Genomic DNA, 16,046 nt, shown 5'->3' with positions numbered 1-16,046 from the left:
CGTGTGACCTAAACAAATACGGCATTGAACTTGCAGCAGGTCACGAAATATGGTGTATGATGGTGATGCTTGTATAATGTTTTCAAAATTAAAGCTAAAAAAGTAACTTGGCGTCTGTGGATGCAGGGCTCTCAGTTCTCCACAACAATTGTATTGTTCGTGTGAAGACTACAGAATTTTTTTAATAAGAGTTTATTCTCCCAAGATGCATTACAAAGAAGAAAAGCTACAACATGGAGATAACTGGTAAGTTGCTTCAGTCCCCTTTTTATAGTGAGTTATTGCTTTATAATTTATTTTATCTGGCTATTGTAGTGCCTGCACCTACGTAGAATTGATTAACATAGTATCATGATGTGTTGCTGATTTGTATGTAGCAAATGTTGAGGCATGATTTAGAGCAATGCAGAAGCCCTGGAGAAGTATAGGAGGAGGGAAAGAAAGGTCAGGGGTCAGAAAAGTTGTAGAAAGAGAGTTAAGTAGGTCTTGTTTTTACATATTATCTAACACGTTAGCTTTGCTGCATTGAGTCCCATTGATTGTTATACATTAATCTGTCACTCACTTTAAATTTGTTGGGTATTATATCAGTCATAGAACATTCAATTTTAGCTACCGCAGAAAGAAACTAGATTCTGACAAAATGTGTTGCGCTTTCAGGTATCAGGGAAGAAAAAAAAAGATCTTACCATTAAACAACACGAAAAGAAGAAAAAACAATGGAAAGAAAAGCGGCCTTGAAGTTGACCCCTCCATCAACAAGCTACATGCTGTACAGGTACAGGTACAAGATGTGCAGGTAGCACGAACCCCCTTCAACTAGCATTCAGTCCCCAGACTCCAGCGAAGACCTCCACCCCAAAAGTGTGATGGAGGAAATAAAGGAGATAAAGGACAGTGAAGATAACCTCACAGACAACGAAATTGAGGGAGCCCAATGACAAACTTGAAATCGAGGCTAGAGAAATTAGTTATCTAAAGAAGCAACTTAGAAGGATGCAAGACAGAGAAGAGAAGCCGTCAGCACCTGTCAGAAGAGACCTGAAGACCCCATCCAAGTTCTGCCTTCAAACTCCATGAGGCCAGTTTGTGTTTAATGATGATAGAGCAAGAGAAACCAGAGATAAGGTCAAATATATTTAGGATAAACATATGGAACTACAGTCATGGAGAAAATTATTAGACCAACCTTGTTTTCTCTTTGATTACTTGTTCATTTGAATGCCTTTTAATAATGATTATTATCAACAAAACCATGGAAAATGTCACGATAACAACGACCAAAACTCCAAAGAGTTAACTGAAGACCTCGTGAATCATGTCCTGCACCAGAGTGACAAGTCAAGCATCATTAATGGCAAAACTGAGGATGATGGCAAGAAATGTCCGTCCTCCTTGAATAGGACACGGTAAAACACAATGCATTCAGGGTAAAATCAGAGATCAATTCTGCAAACTAAAGCCCTTCAGGATTATTAAACCTCATGTCTCACAAAGAGAAATGTGTTTGTAAGATCCACGGTAACTTTAACCCTCAGGAGTCTACGTAAGCGTCAGTGAAATGTCAGCTTACCTCTAAAGTTCTGCCTTCAAACTCCATGAGGCCAGTTTGTGTTTAATGATGATAGAACAAGAAAAACCAGAGATAAGGTCAAATATATATTTATAAAGATAAACATATGGGACTACAGTCACGGAGAAAATGATTAGACCAATCTTGTTTTCTCTTCAAATTCTTGTACATTTGAATGCCTTTTAATCATGATTATCATCAACAACCATGAACAATGTCTAAATATCAGCTCTTAAATTAAACTCTTATCAGCTATTTTCGTTGTTATCATTATATTTGTCCAAACAAATGCTCCTTAAGCTTTACCAGCCATTAAAATGAACAAGAAATTGAAGAAAACAATTGTCTAATAATGTTTTTCATGACTGTAGATGTTCTCTTAGATGTTGAAAGTAAAGTAAAATAAAAACATAATTAAAAAATCTAATTTTAGGTTTTTTGGGCTTGTTTTTTTTCCCTTTTTTTGCTGTTTTTTGGGTTCAAAATGACAAACATGATACCAAATTGGCAGAATAAAACATTTTTAAAGTGGTTTATACAGGCAGAATAAAAGTAAAATAAAAAATAAAAACATAATTAAAAATTCTAATTTTAAGTTTTTTGGGCTTGTTTATTTTTCCTTTTTTGCTGTTTTTTGGGTTCAAAATGACAAACATGATACCAAATTGGCAGAAAATAACATTTTTTAAAGTGGTTTATACAGTCAGAATAAAAAGTGTTCAAAAACGGACAAATTAGACCAAAACTCCAAAGAATTAACTCTAAGATCAAGAAGCTTTAGCAGCTTAACAACTTTGCATCCTGACCTACGGCTCAGATAGTTCATTATTGTGTCCTCAGTACAAGCAACATGGAGGGCATGTACAAAAGGCGCATGACATGTCAAGGAAAAGCCCTCCCTGCAGCCATCAACACATCAACCGAAGGAAACATCACTTCCTGGGTCACCTTGGTAGTCCCACTGAAGAAAAAGGAAGACATTGTCCTCTGGAGGTGATTGAAGTCATAAGCACCACACTTGAGAAGAATCACACATGCATAGAAAAACTTGCTGACCTCGCAAGAGAACACGGTGACAAATTGGCCATTCATGTGTATAACATCGAGCACCTTTTTTAGTTGAAGTTAGCGAGGAAGAGCCTGACTGAGAAGGATGTGATGGTCCACATCAATTATAATGGAAACTACAGCTGCAAGTAGAGCAGGGAAGTGACAGTCACATACTGGGGTCAAATACCAGCACCTGCATGGGGTCTTTATTCCCCCTCTCAGCTAGCCTGAAGCTAAATACTGCACTGGCTACTCTTGATCCTGTGCTGGAGTCTATTAGAGAAGAACATCCAACACTCAGGTATTATAGGAACTTCACAGAGCTGTTGCATGGCAAGGGAGCCTCTGATGGGGTGCCTTCAAGAATCTGGCGGTCAAAGTCTAACTGCAGTAACTACATTTTTGGTCAAAATTAAGTTATAAATAAAAATGAACCCCTTGGTGTCTGTTTTATCTTGTGACAAAGTTTTAGATTTAAATTTTGCTTTATTTCAAAGAAATTATATAAAAACCATAAAATCCAACTCAAAACCAAGCACTTACCACCGTCTGCTTTGGATATATATACTAATTAAAATATAATAATAGAAATTATAAGTTTATTTGAAAGGGAAAATAATATCTGGATAGGGATTAAGTAAAAAGTGAGATAAAATTATATTAATATTAAAATATGCACATCTTTGAACCGAGTTGTTAAACACTTTTAAACACACTGATAACAAAATACATTTGAAAATGTTTATTCACTGAAAACAAAATATAAAAGCTGAAAGAAGACAACAACGTTGTTGTTACTGCACTCTGTTTTTGCATTACTATTAGAACATTTTATAGCAATGCAGTAACTACGTTTTTGGGGTCAAAGGTCAAATAAATCATGATTTTTGAGCATAAAAAATTACATCATCAATACATGTAGAAACAAGTGTCATATCACTTACCTACATATAACCCATTTGGCTGGCCAGTTGAAACATGTTAAAAACTTTAAAGGAGTTTTTCTCAGTTTTACCTTTTGCTAGTTACTGCAGTTAGACTTTGTAGGGCAGAACAAAATGTCGGAACAACTGGCAGAGAGTAGCTCAGGCCCTGACTCCACATTATTTTTAGGGACTACCGATGCAAACTAGCAGCTCTGCTATAATCCGGCATGTTTACAGAGATGTTTTCGATGTTCATTAATGTGCACTGTCCCTATCCAAAAATAAAGAATTAAAAAACAACAACAACAAAAAAAAAAACTCCTCCTTAGCTAAAATCAGTGGACTATGAAAATATTTCAGGAAGGGCAGTTTGACGGCTTCAACAAGTTGAATTAGTTTTAGTGTTTCTTAAAGTCCAGGTAAAGCAAAAATATATATGTTAATTGAGTTTTCCACACCAAAGTAAAAATGAATTATTAAACACCCAGCTAAAACTGAATGAGAAAAAAATACTTTAAAAAATATTTAAAAAATGATGTTTTACAATAGTCGAAAAATGCACTGCAAATAACAGTGTGTCTAAAAACAAGATAAAAACACTAAATCTGAGGGAAATGATCTTGCTGCATGGACAGATAATTTCACTTGAGGAGATTAATTAATTAAGATTAATAAATCTAGAAATAAGCATGTTGAACGCTTAAAATAAGAAAATAACTCTTAATAAAACTCTTGTTTTTAATATGTTTTCATACAAATCTCTGGTTTGCTTTATCCGGACTTGACATGTAATCATTGTTACTGATAACATTTTTTTTTTGTATTTAAGTATTTATTGACAAATTTTTGCAACTAATAAAACAAATATAAGCAAACCAAACACAAAGCTGCCTGGGGAGTGCACACTATTCTTACAGAATAGATCTTGTAGAATGGTATATCTTTCAATTATTATTCCCGTCCAGTATCAGCGTTTAGAGTGCTGTATAGGGTCCATTTTTCCCATTTCCTGTCCAGCTGTGCTTCCTGCAGCCTCAATATATGTGTCAATTTTTCCATTAAAAAGATTTCTTCCACAATTGTCATCCATTGATCCTTCATTGGGGGTGTTTCCTTTCCCCAGTTCCTAGTGATGGCTTTCTTGCCTGCCACCAGCAGCCCTTTGATCAGATAGTCTTCATGGACCTGCACTTATATATCGCTTTTCTAGTCGCTTTGCGACGACTTAAAGCTCTTTACCCTTCAGACTGCGCTCATTCACCCTTTCACACACACATTCATACTGGTGGCAGAGGCTACCCTAAATGGTGCCACCTGCCACCATTGGGAATTCATTCACACACAGATGAACGCAGCATCAGGAGCAATCTGGGGTTCTGTATCTTGCTCAAGGATACTTCGACATGTAGGCTGCCATGGTCAGGGATCGAACCACCAACCGATTGGTGGGCAACCCGCTCTACCAACTGAGCCACAGCCGACATCACTTGATTTAACCCTGAAACAGGCAGGAGTGGAAAATAAGTTTAATAAATAATTTAATGTTATCACCCATGTCTTTAGGCCCTAAGAAAAAATATTTCCACATTCAAAATATATATATATATTCAGTATTTGGGATTTTATGAGTTGTATCTCCCAGGATACGTTACCCCATTAAGGTATAGAGCCCAAATACTAAACATATTAATGTTCAATTTGATGAAGATCATTTATACATTGTTGTATTCCTTGGTCATTTAACTTACACACAGCACTTTTAAAGTTGATTTTATTCATTTTTACCAATCCAGTTTAGTAATCTCATAAAAATGTGACACAAAAACGGAACATTTTCTGCACTGAAGATTACATAAAAACAAAACACAGCAACTTAATTTTCTAAAATGATGCATACACAACTGAACACTGTAGAAAATGTTATGGGTCCAGGTTTTCCATAGCATTGAGAACTGATCATGAACAATGCACCTCATTTCCTGTCTAAATTTCATTTTTTATGCAACGCTTGGAAGCAGTTGTGTGGATTTTTCCCGGTGACGATGCTTAGACGAACACCACATTTTGTGCAGTAAATTGTTGTCTGTCCTTCTGGGCAAAGCCTGCACCTTCCCTTGTCTGTGAAAGCTGGGAATCGATCCACTTGATCATGGCGAACATCAACCATGGGTCTTGGGGGGTTGTTGGCCTTTGTATGCATCTGGTGGGGCTACGCACATTCTCCTCCTCTCCCTTGGAAGGCCTTCCCTTCTTCTTCCCACTGTGCACCAGGGCATCTGCAACCTCCAGCCTAAATTCCTTGAGCTTTTTGTGCTTTTGCACACCAATGCTTTTGGTATCTCGTCTATCTTAATGGTCTTGAAGAGTTGAATGACAACATTTGCTCCAACTGCATTGCTAGATCATGAGTGATATCAATCTCTTCTGTGAATTTACATAAATAAAGCACTAAACAAGTCTTAGGCTCCATACCCTAATAGTTGCTGTAGTTACTGATAACATTTACATTGAGTTTTTATGTGTACTATAGCCATTGCAAATAACTGTGACATTAAACTCCTATATAAACTGACAAAACTTGCTGAGGTGAGGCTTTCTGCTGCAGAGGAACTGACGATTGCTTGATTTAATTGCATTGCTAGATAATCAAATTCCATCCCTTCAATGATAATGTAATATTACAAACAGGCTAACAGTTGGAACATTTTGAATTCTCAAGCTAATAAGTATGATGCAGTTATTAACTTGCAACATCACAGCATTATGTTAAACAGTTAAATATCCATTTCACTCATTCTAGTTCTATGTGTGTGAGTTCAATGTCTGTTGACTCTCACCTCAAAATTTGATTTATTTTCTGCTTAATAATAGCTGACATTTACAACACCAGGGGTTATACAGAGCTGAGGAGTGTTCTGCTTTTGTGGATGCTTTACCCCAAAGACTTCACCCTGAGAGAGGCAGAGAGTGTTGAGTCAGAGGAGGAGAATGCTGAGCCAGAACCTCATTTAGAAGTTGGGAAAGTGGCTGCTTGTAGAGTGTGATGCTGAACCGTTCCCTGGGACCCTCACACAGGTGTGTAGAACTAGTTGAAGGTAAGGACACCGTGTGATAAATGATAAATCCTATTCTGAGTCATAGTGTGTACCTTTTGCTTTAGCTATCTCCTCTGCAGATTGTATGTGATCAGTACGAGGTGGAGACTAGGAATGGGGCAGGAGAGAATAAGTTCTACATTCTGTCTGTGAGATTTGTTGGAGAGAAAGTGTGCTACTGCTTAGACTACATCACATGTATCATCCCCGAGTGAACCACCACCTGCCACATCCTCTGCATGTCATTCAGCTCAGTGGTGCGGCTGAGATGTGGTCTAGAATGTTCCCAGTTCTCCTCTAGGTCTAAGAAAGGTTCACTTTCACATTTTATCAGTCCATCAGGCCTATTAAATGACATTTTGTCTGTTTGACTGATTGTGTTCAGTTATTATGTAGCATTTTGCATAGAATAGAATTATTGTCACTATACACATGTACGATGAGATTTTAAAGCTGATTCCAAAAAACAATGCAACAACAAATAAAATATATATAAAATATAAAAATATACAATATAAACATAAACATACATAGGCAAGTAAATTTAAAGAAAACTATATACCAGGGTTGGGCAACCTTTACTGACTAAAGAGCCACTGTTGGCCAAAAAAATTGTGGAATGGAGCCGCAAACCTTATTGAGCCTAAAATGAAAATTAAACAGCCTAATAAGTCTAAATTAGCCTACCAACATTATGAATAGTCATATTGATTATTTATTAATATGATTTTGAAAAGTAGTCTATCTCAGGAACTCAAAATTGAACTCAAAGTTGGCAAAACTTAAAGGATAAGGCGCCGGGCCGGAGACTTTCGTAAGCTATGGAGCACATTTTAGTTGACTTAAATGTCAAAACTTTTTTAATATGCTGTAAAAAGGCTATACAATTTTACAATTGAGGAATACAAATAGCTTTTGGTCTACACCATTGATAAATGAACATTTTAATGTAAAAATATGTATATCATTTTTTATGTCCCAGACACGGGGAGCCCCTGCAGGCGGCCTAAAGAGCCACATGAGGCTCTGGAGCCACAGGTTGACCACCCCAGCTATATATGATATAATGTCAACATAAGCAGGAAAGGGAGGTGAAGTGCATCGTCTTTAATTTGCCAGAATATGATGCTATGCAGCGTTCATAAATATATTGAATGTTGAAGGACAAATTATTGCACAAATTATTCAATCAGATCATTGCCAAGTATTGTATATTTAAAAATAAATATTGCACAGTAAGAAAGTCCATATTATCAGACTTTTTAGCAGACATCTTAAGCAGAAAAAAATACATGAACTGAACTGAGATTTGTTTTGTCAAACATGATTGTGTTTTGTTATTATTTTGTGCATTGAATCTTGTATTTGAACCAGACTTTATTAAAGTTGTCATCTGAACAGAACTGTTTTCTTGGTTCTATTTTAATGAGTGTTTCTGTGTAGGTGTCCTTGTTATTTGTAATTTCTGAAACATAAAAACAGGTGCTAATTGGGAGAATAATTAATAATTTAAAAAGTAAAAAAAAATAAGTTAATTAATTTAGTTTTGCAGCATGGCAGGTTTCCGTAAAATATCACATAAACAGGTTGTAGTTCAAATGAGGTGTTTAAGTAATGAGCAATCAGGAAATGAAAAGAAATGTATTTACTCATGTAAAAATATGTTTTCTTCTTGTAGAGGCTTATTTCTGTATTAATTAATTATCGTGTTTAAAATCTTTGAAACCAGGATGTTGTGACAGCGCCACTATTACTGCCCTTTCCTCAAGGTGGCAACTAAATTAAAAGAGAGCCATTAAGCTCATTAGAATTACGTTTCGACGTGAACTTGTTTACATACTTTAATGTAAGGAGAAAAATAACTTTTTTTCCTCATACTGCCCATGGCTGCTGCATCTGTATTCACCCTCTGTCTGAGACACTCCGTGTTAGCACCTGTCTCTTTAAGGCCAGTGTGCTCTGATTGGTCAGTGTTTTCAGAATCTGTGCTCTCTGTAGCCCTTTTCATGTGTTCATGTTCATGTTCAAGTGTCATTACGAAGCTCTTCCATCATTAATCCTCTGGGTCTATGATCACGCTGGTGTGATTAGATAACGTGGCTTTTATCAAAGCGCCGTAAAACAAAAAAAACGAGGTCACGTGGATCGCTGCTGTCGACTTCACTCCAAGTTACAGACTTGGAGGTCATGTAAAACCAAAGTTGTGATCGTTTTAATTTGATAGTAGAAAAATACTTATTCAAGTGTAAAAGTAGGATGGGACGAGGCAGGCGGGGCATTTTGTAAAAATGGGGGAAAAAGGGGTCTAATCATCTAACACTGTTCCTATAAATAAACATGTTTTATGGTAATTTTTGTGTATATTTTTATTATATTTGAATTTTACCTTTATATGTTCATATGCAGTGGAACATAATTCAGCATGGAGATGTGTTCTGTGATTTTTTTATTTTTTTATTTTACAGTACAGTACAATAACAGTTATTTATAAACAGTTATTTATGTAAAGATATATTTGAATTTTACCTTTATATGTTCATATTTGCAACCTATGTTTTAAATTTTCTAGGTCCGAAACAGTTCATTGAGCATATTTGTGGTTTTTATTGTCATAAATAGTATAATTTCATTGCAGAGTTCATGATTTTTGTGTATTTTGGGGCTCAATGTATCAATAAAGTGGGTTAAGGTAAAAAAAATAATTGTCAGTTCATGTTGAAGTTGTGCTGAGAAAATACCAAATACCAAACATAGTATAGTAAATATGTGGTATATAGAGGGCAAATAGGCTCAGACCCCAGAGGGTTAAGCCTTAGAACATACTGATTCTCAGTGGCGGACTCAGAGGGGGGGCAGGAGGGGCGACCGCCCCCCCTCATGCCTCCGTGGTTGAAAAAGCGTGCTAAAGTGCCCTCTAGAGTGGTGAAAATGAGAGGAAGTGCCTTATTGGCTGCCCTTTACACATGAAAAAACGTATTGATTGCCCTCTAGGGTGCCCCTTCATACAATAAATTATGATGATGTGCCCTCTAGAGATTCTATAATACGGTATCACCCAACTGTGAATAATGTTATTTGAGATGTTTGCTCTCATTTAGCTGTCAAAGTGCACAAAATAGATGCATTTTACTTAAAAATTTAAACATTTTCTCCCAGGGGGGCATGCCCCCGGACCCCCCTACATGGTTTGGTTTGATACTTTTAATTGTCAGTACCATATCTTTAATTACTCTGATCTGGATCTCCTTTTCACTTACTGCTAATATTTCATCATACATGATGCATCATAGCTTTTTGCTGCTGGTGGGGCCACATGTTGTGCAGAATGTGCCCTTTTATTTTTTCGCCCCTGCCCTTCAAACAATCTGAATCCACCACTGCTGATTCCACAACAGCGTAATATTGGCGTCCCCAGTCTGTGAATTCATACTGCAATTTAGCTTTATGGGACGAAGTGGGAGGAGAGGTATTGGCGTGTAAAAGAGCAGTATGTGTACAATAAGTGAAGGCAGCGGTGAGTGCATTCATAACAATAATGAGGGAACAACTGCCCGTCATGTTGTTTCTCACTGTAGAGTTTCTAAAGACTCAAGCAGAGTTCTTGCTGAACACGATTCATTTACTGTCGGACTCAAGTGAGAGGCATGTTTCTGATGATACATCATGTATTTTTCATCTTATCGGCTCTGTCACATTGATCCTGCCTTGGACAGTCTCACAAATTTTACACCTCTGTTACAACCTCCGAGAGACAGAGGCTGTATCCTAATGTCAAGGATCCTTCCTTGGTAGTCTCCTTCCTTCAGAGTTGGGTCCTCCAGAGATGAGGCCAGAGTCCTTCCTTTCACTGGTGTAACGCACACTGATCCACGCACACTGGTGGGTCCTTCAGCTGTCGATGACGTAGTATCCTGCTGTCGATGACGTAGTATCCTGCTGTCGATGACGTAGTATCCTGCTGTCGATGACGTAGTATCCTTCAAATTCAGCTGTTTGAGGATCCTTCCTTGACTTTGGGATACAGCTAGAGCTGTGATCACTTGGTCCCATCATGCCTCTGACGTGTTCAGACTGAGGGGGAAACGTCACAGAGGCGTGAATTTCAGACGGTGGTCTGAAAGGGGCTAGTCAGTGCATGAGAGTTAGTGTTAGGGTAAGACTTATGGGGATAAGCCAATCAGAAGCAGAGTAGGGCGGGTGACTACATCTGGTGGGTTGGTTCTAGCATCTATCCTCTGTGACTCCGCACCAACCTTCATTAACAGCCGAGGGAATAAATAAAACAGTACGGCAACACATTCTACAGTGAGATATCCAAAAAGCTTTACAACCAAAAACTTCTCAGTCAACCTAGGTCCAGCAGGAATGTGACAGGGAGTTGGGCTGATCACAGATTGACTGAACAACTCCACCCTGTGGACAGGGCTGTCAGTGCAGTCTGCTAAAAGTGCTTGAGTTTGTTTGGGAGTTCAAATAATGGGCCGTGCTGAACATTTTCGAAATCAGGATCATGGCCAATTTTTAAAGGGATGCAATAGAAATGATTGAGTTTCTAGTCAGTTAAAGGTCAGTTAACTGGCTACATATCATGATGTTTGAAATGTATAATACATGACTTACTTATTTACAATAACAGTTAAACTCGTGGCAGGAATTATGTGAGGAAATATACTGAGATGCAGTACTAATAAACACCTCCCAGCCAATGACATGAAAGAATTGTCATTTATTCACTCAGGCAGTGGTTCTCAACCTTTTTTCAGTGATGTACTCCCTTTGAAATATTTTTTCAGCCAAGTACCCCCTAACCAGGGCAAAGCATTTTTGGTTGGAAAAAAAAAAGACTTAAAAACAGAGCGCTGTGCCATCAGTGTCTGATTTATTAAACTTTGGAACTGATAGACACATACAAAATTCACACATTTGAAAAAAAAAATAATGCAAATATTTCTCATCACTAAAATGTAGTGATTCAAACTAATGTAGTAAAACCAGTGACCATATAAGCATTTAAAACTATAAAATGAACCACTTAAAACTCCATAAATGTGCAAAACACTGCTCATTTGTAGTGGTCTCTCCTGAACTATTTAGGGTGGATTGCAACTTGTTAACCTAAATCCAATTAAAACATAATCTTCAAGATACAGAGAGAATTTTGGCCTCCTTTGCCACTTGTCCCTCTGTGTTTTCAAAAGAATTGCTGCTACGCTTCAGATACAAATCCATCTTTGAGTTTTCCAGTGATTGACAGGTGATGCCAGGTGGCATATGACAGGTTGGGTCCAACCATCCTGGTATGGGGGAGACTCTGGGTTTTAGGAGAATGAAACTGAATAGGCTACTGAATATAAAATCCATCCTATGAACTTATACTTATATTTTCCTAAAATATTTATTATTATTTATTATTTTTAAAGGATTTTTGCATGGATGCTACTTTTTAAATGTGTATTTTAAAATCTCCCGTACCCCCTGGAGTGCCTTCACGTACCCCCAGGCGTACGCAGACCCCCATTTGAGAACCACTGCACTATGAGAATGGATTAAATGTCAGTCTGGAATACTTCCACCTTTGACCACAATCTTTTCTTTATCTCTGTCACACAGGTTCCCAGCTCGGCCCATGAGATCCTGTATGTAAAAGAAGAAGAGTATCTGTAGCCTGCAGTAGCTGACGAACGCAGCACATCGCTGATTCCACTTCCTCTTCTCTGTACCACCCTCCTGAACCAGGCTCTAGTGCAATACATAGGATTCACTGAAAAAAAAAAACTGAGAGTGATGGAGTCTGAGTGAAAGTCCCGGACTTTGGGCTGTCATGTACCAGCCCACACTGCCCCCTGCTGGGCAGTCCTGACACTGAGCCCCACATGTAAGCACACACATGCACAACGGAGGAGCTGGCTCTTTCTTTATACTCAGTTCTGTTTCTTGATACTTTTAGTATGTGACACTCCTGCGTCATATGTTGCAGTGCATACATTGGAGAAGAAACTATTTTGTAGCTTATATGTCTAGTAATGTAGACAGGAAACACTTGGAAAACCGATTTTATGGCATATATATGCATTTCATGTTGGGTTTTGTGTCTTTTGTGTTTATTCGTGTGCAGCTTGCTAACAAGTGAGCATCTGTAGATAGATGACTGCTGACATGACTGCAATATTTGTATATAATTTAATATCATTGATATCACGAAAAAAAAACTCTGAAAGTTAGTAAATGATTGGTTGAAATGTACTGTAACAAATTTTGCACTAAAGCAATTAAAACAGAGTGGGAGTTGATTTTACCAACAATAATTTCTAGTGTAATGTCTTGTAGTAATTACACTGAGAATGCTGTACCATCACTCTTTAAGCTGTAACAGTGTACATTTGTGGGTATGATCATAGATATGATTTAATGCATTGCATAGATGAAAAGAAACTGTTATTAAAGACAATGTGTTGTTTGTTCAAGTTATTATCAGAGTGCTGTTGTAGGCAAAGACCTGGATCCAGTTTGACTCTGATCGATTGTACACATTTTATTCCTGCAGCAATACAAGTTCTCTTTTCCTCAGTGTTTCATTTGTGCAACCTGTGCTGTGCTGTAATAACCATCAGTGAACACCTCACTCAGGTTGTGATGTTACAGACTGTGGAGATAATGCACAGATTGCTATTATGTTTGCTGTCATTATAGTCAAAGCCAAGTCTCTCTGGCTCGGCTGTTATGTAACAGGTGAAGCTGTGAAATATTTCATTGTGTTGAGAGTTTCTCCTACAACATGATTGATCTCTGATCTGTCCCACACCCAATCATGTCATGTACTATTGAGGGTATGAATCGTCATATTCAGTGGAATAAATTGGATCTAGTTTGTATTACACTTGTTTTCCACTAGATGGCAGTGATTTCACACATGAACCCACACAAGAGCTAGAGAGGCCTTCACTTACTGACTAACTCTGAGAGGGAGCACGTTCTGTATAAATGCGGCCCATTTTGGGGAATGACTTTCAAGATTGATACTTTAAACACACTTTTTTGTGGGACGTCCCGGTGACTGGTTCTGGGTCCTTGGGGCAGCAGACCTGGGTTCGAATCCAGCCCCAGGGTCCCTTTGCTGCTGTCTTCCTCTTTATCTCTCCCTTCCATTCTCTCTGTCACTATCTAATAAAGCAGTGGTTCTCAACCTTTTTTCAGTGATGTACCCTCTGTGAAATATTTTTTCAGCCAAGCAACCCCTAACCAGGGCAAAGTATTTTTGGTTGAAAAAAAAAAAAGACTTAAAAACAGAACATACATAAACACATTCAAACATTTGAAAAAAAAAATGTTAATGTTAAAAATCCATGACTAAATTTATTGCAAATATTTCTCATCACTAAAATGTAGTGATTCAAACTAATGTAGTAAAAACAGTGAGCATATAAGCATTTAAAACTATAACTGCTAGGCTTCAACCACGACTCCATCTTTGGGTTTTCAAGTGATTGACAGGTGATGCCAGGTGGCATATGACAGGTTGGGTCCAACCATCCTGGTATGGGGGACACTCTGGGTTTTTAGGATCATTAAACTGAATAGCCTTTTAAATAATTATTTTAAATTAAATATATATATATATATATATATATATATATATATATATATATATATATATATATATATATATATTTTATTTTTATTTTTATTTTATTATTATTATTTTTTAATTAAATAAAAAAAATATATATATGTTTTTTTTTTTCTTGTTTTTTTTATTTATTATTTAATTAAAATCTCACGTACCCCCAGGGTTACGTGTACCCCCATTTCAGAACCTGAAATAAAGCATCAAAATGTAAATATGTAAATATATCCTTTATTTAACCAGGTAAAAGTCTCGTTGAGATTAAAATAAATATCTTTTCCATGACAGACCTGGCCGAGAAAGAAGCATAAAAAGTGATAAGTTACAACATTTAAACACAGTTAACATAAACAATTAAAAACATATACAGCCCTCATAACAACACTGAAGGAGCCTCAGTAGAGACTTATAAGGAGCAGTCACAGGACCAAGGGAAGAGATTTCTTGATATTTTAGAATCAAAGACATGTTCTGCGCAGAGAGCGTAGACCATGTTTAGTTTGGTTTCGACACGTATGCACACATATGACATATATGCTCACATACATGCTCAGATATGAGGGGAGCAGCCCAAGAATACATTTATAGATTAAAACTAACCAATGGGAGCCTGCAAACATACAAAGATGGCATTTCAGTCGTTGCAATGATGTGTGTGATTTTCCAAGCCAGTAATGAAACGCAGAGCACAATGATAAATACAGTCCAACTTCTTAAGGCTATATACACATTGCTGATAATTCCTCTGACCCCGTCTCTCACCCAATGTCAGCTGGGATCGGCTCCAGTTAGGGTAAGCAGTTACGGATAATGAATGAATGAATGAATGAATGAATGAATGCATTAAATCATCAGATTACGTCTTCCACCAGAATCAGAATCTTTTTTATTGTCATGTAGGTTTTCACATACAAGGAATTTGCTTTGGTGCCTAAAAACAAAGTACCTAAATATAGATACAGATTAACTCTATGGAGTTTTGGGCTATTTTGTCAATTTTTTAATCCTTTTCCTCCTGCCTGTATACATCACTTAAAAAATGTTTAAATACCATGTTAGTATATTTTTTTTCCAGCACAACCTCACCTATATGACCTAATAGTCATTATTTTTTTATTCTGACTTACTGGATCAACATTTTGAACCAAAAAGAAACAAAGAAAAACCAACATAAAATGTGTTTTTTAATCTTTTTTTTACTTTCACTATCACTATCACTTACACTATCATGCTCAATAAAGAAAATATCCAGTTCTATAATTTTATACTATATATCTGAGCTTGTCTCCAGTTTTACTTGGTATATCATCATCAAACTGAAACTGGCCTCATGGAGTTTACAGCCTGAACTTTAGAGGTAAATTTACAGTAGGGCTCCACACTGCTTTGTTTTCTAGTCTGGATGGATGTCATGAAGAAGTCATGCTTTGGAGCTTTTGCACTGCAAAAAAGCCAACTTGTATTTTTTGGCCTAAAACGGTGATTTAATTTGGTAAAACTTGGAAATATAAATCACTGACATCTAGGGCAATAATGTAAGTTAGCACAACAAAGGAAGCCAGTTGTCTGCTCAAAAACAAGTTTGTGAGTTGTTGTTACTTATATCTTTAAGTTGGGGTTCAAAACAAGAGACAATAGTTTTGCTAACTCTTATTTCTTTGTTGTGAAATTCGGTCATTAGCGAAAGCTAGCGGCTAACTGATGCTAGCGGCGCTGCTTGCTACAGCTACAAGAGTAGCCATTAGCGTATCAATGCTAACTCAAAATTGTGGTCGCAA

At 37.1% G+C, this 16,046-nt stretch overlaps 1 protein-coding gene across 1 annotated transcript in view; it reads left to right on the top strand.

Annotated features, from left to right (window-relative positions):
- The window catches only part of klhdc8a (kelch domain containing 8A), a 62,699-nt gene extending 49,183 nt beyond the window's left edge, over positions 1–13,516 (top strand). The window contains exon 9 of the mRNA XM_059330086.1: positions 12,255–13,516. Within this exon, the coding sequence (XP_059186069.1) occupies positions 12,255–12,308 (54 nt within the window). The 3' untranslated portion in view covers positions 12,309–13,516. The remainder of the gene's footprint in view (positions 1–12,254) is intronic.
- Positions 13,517–16,046: the final 2,530 nt, after the last annotated feature.

The sequence above is a fragment of the Centropristis striata genome, chromosome 3 (genome assembly GCF_030273125.1).
Source record: "Centropristis striata isolate RG_2023a ecotype Rhode Island chromosome 3, C.striata_1.0, whole genome shotgun sequence".
NCBI classification, from domain to species: Eukaryota; Metazoa; Chordata; class Actinopteri; order Perciformes; family Serranidae; genus Centropristis; species Centropristis striata.
The sequence above is the reverse complement of the archived record's forward strand: the minus strand, read 5'-3'. Positions and strand labels throughout refer to the sequence as shown.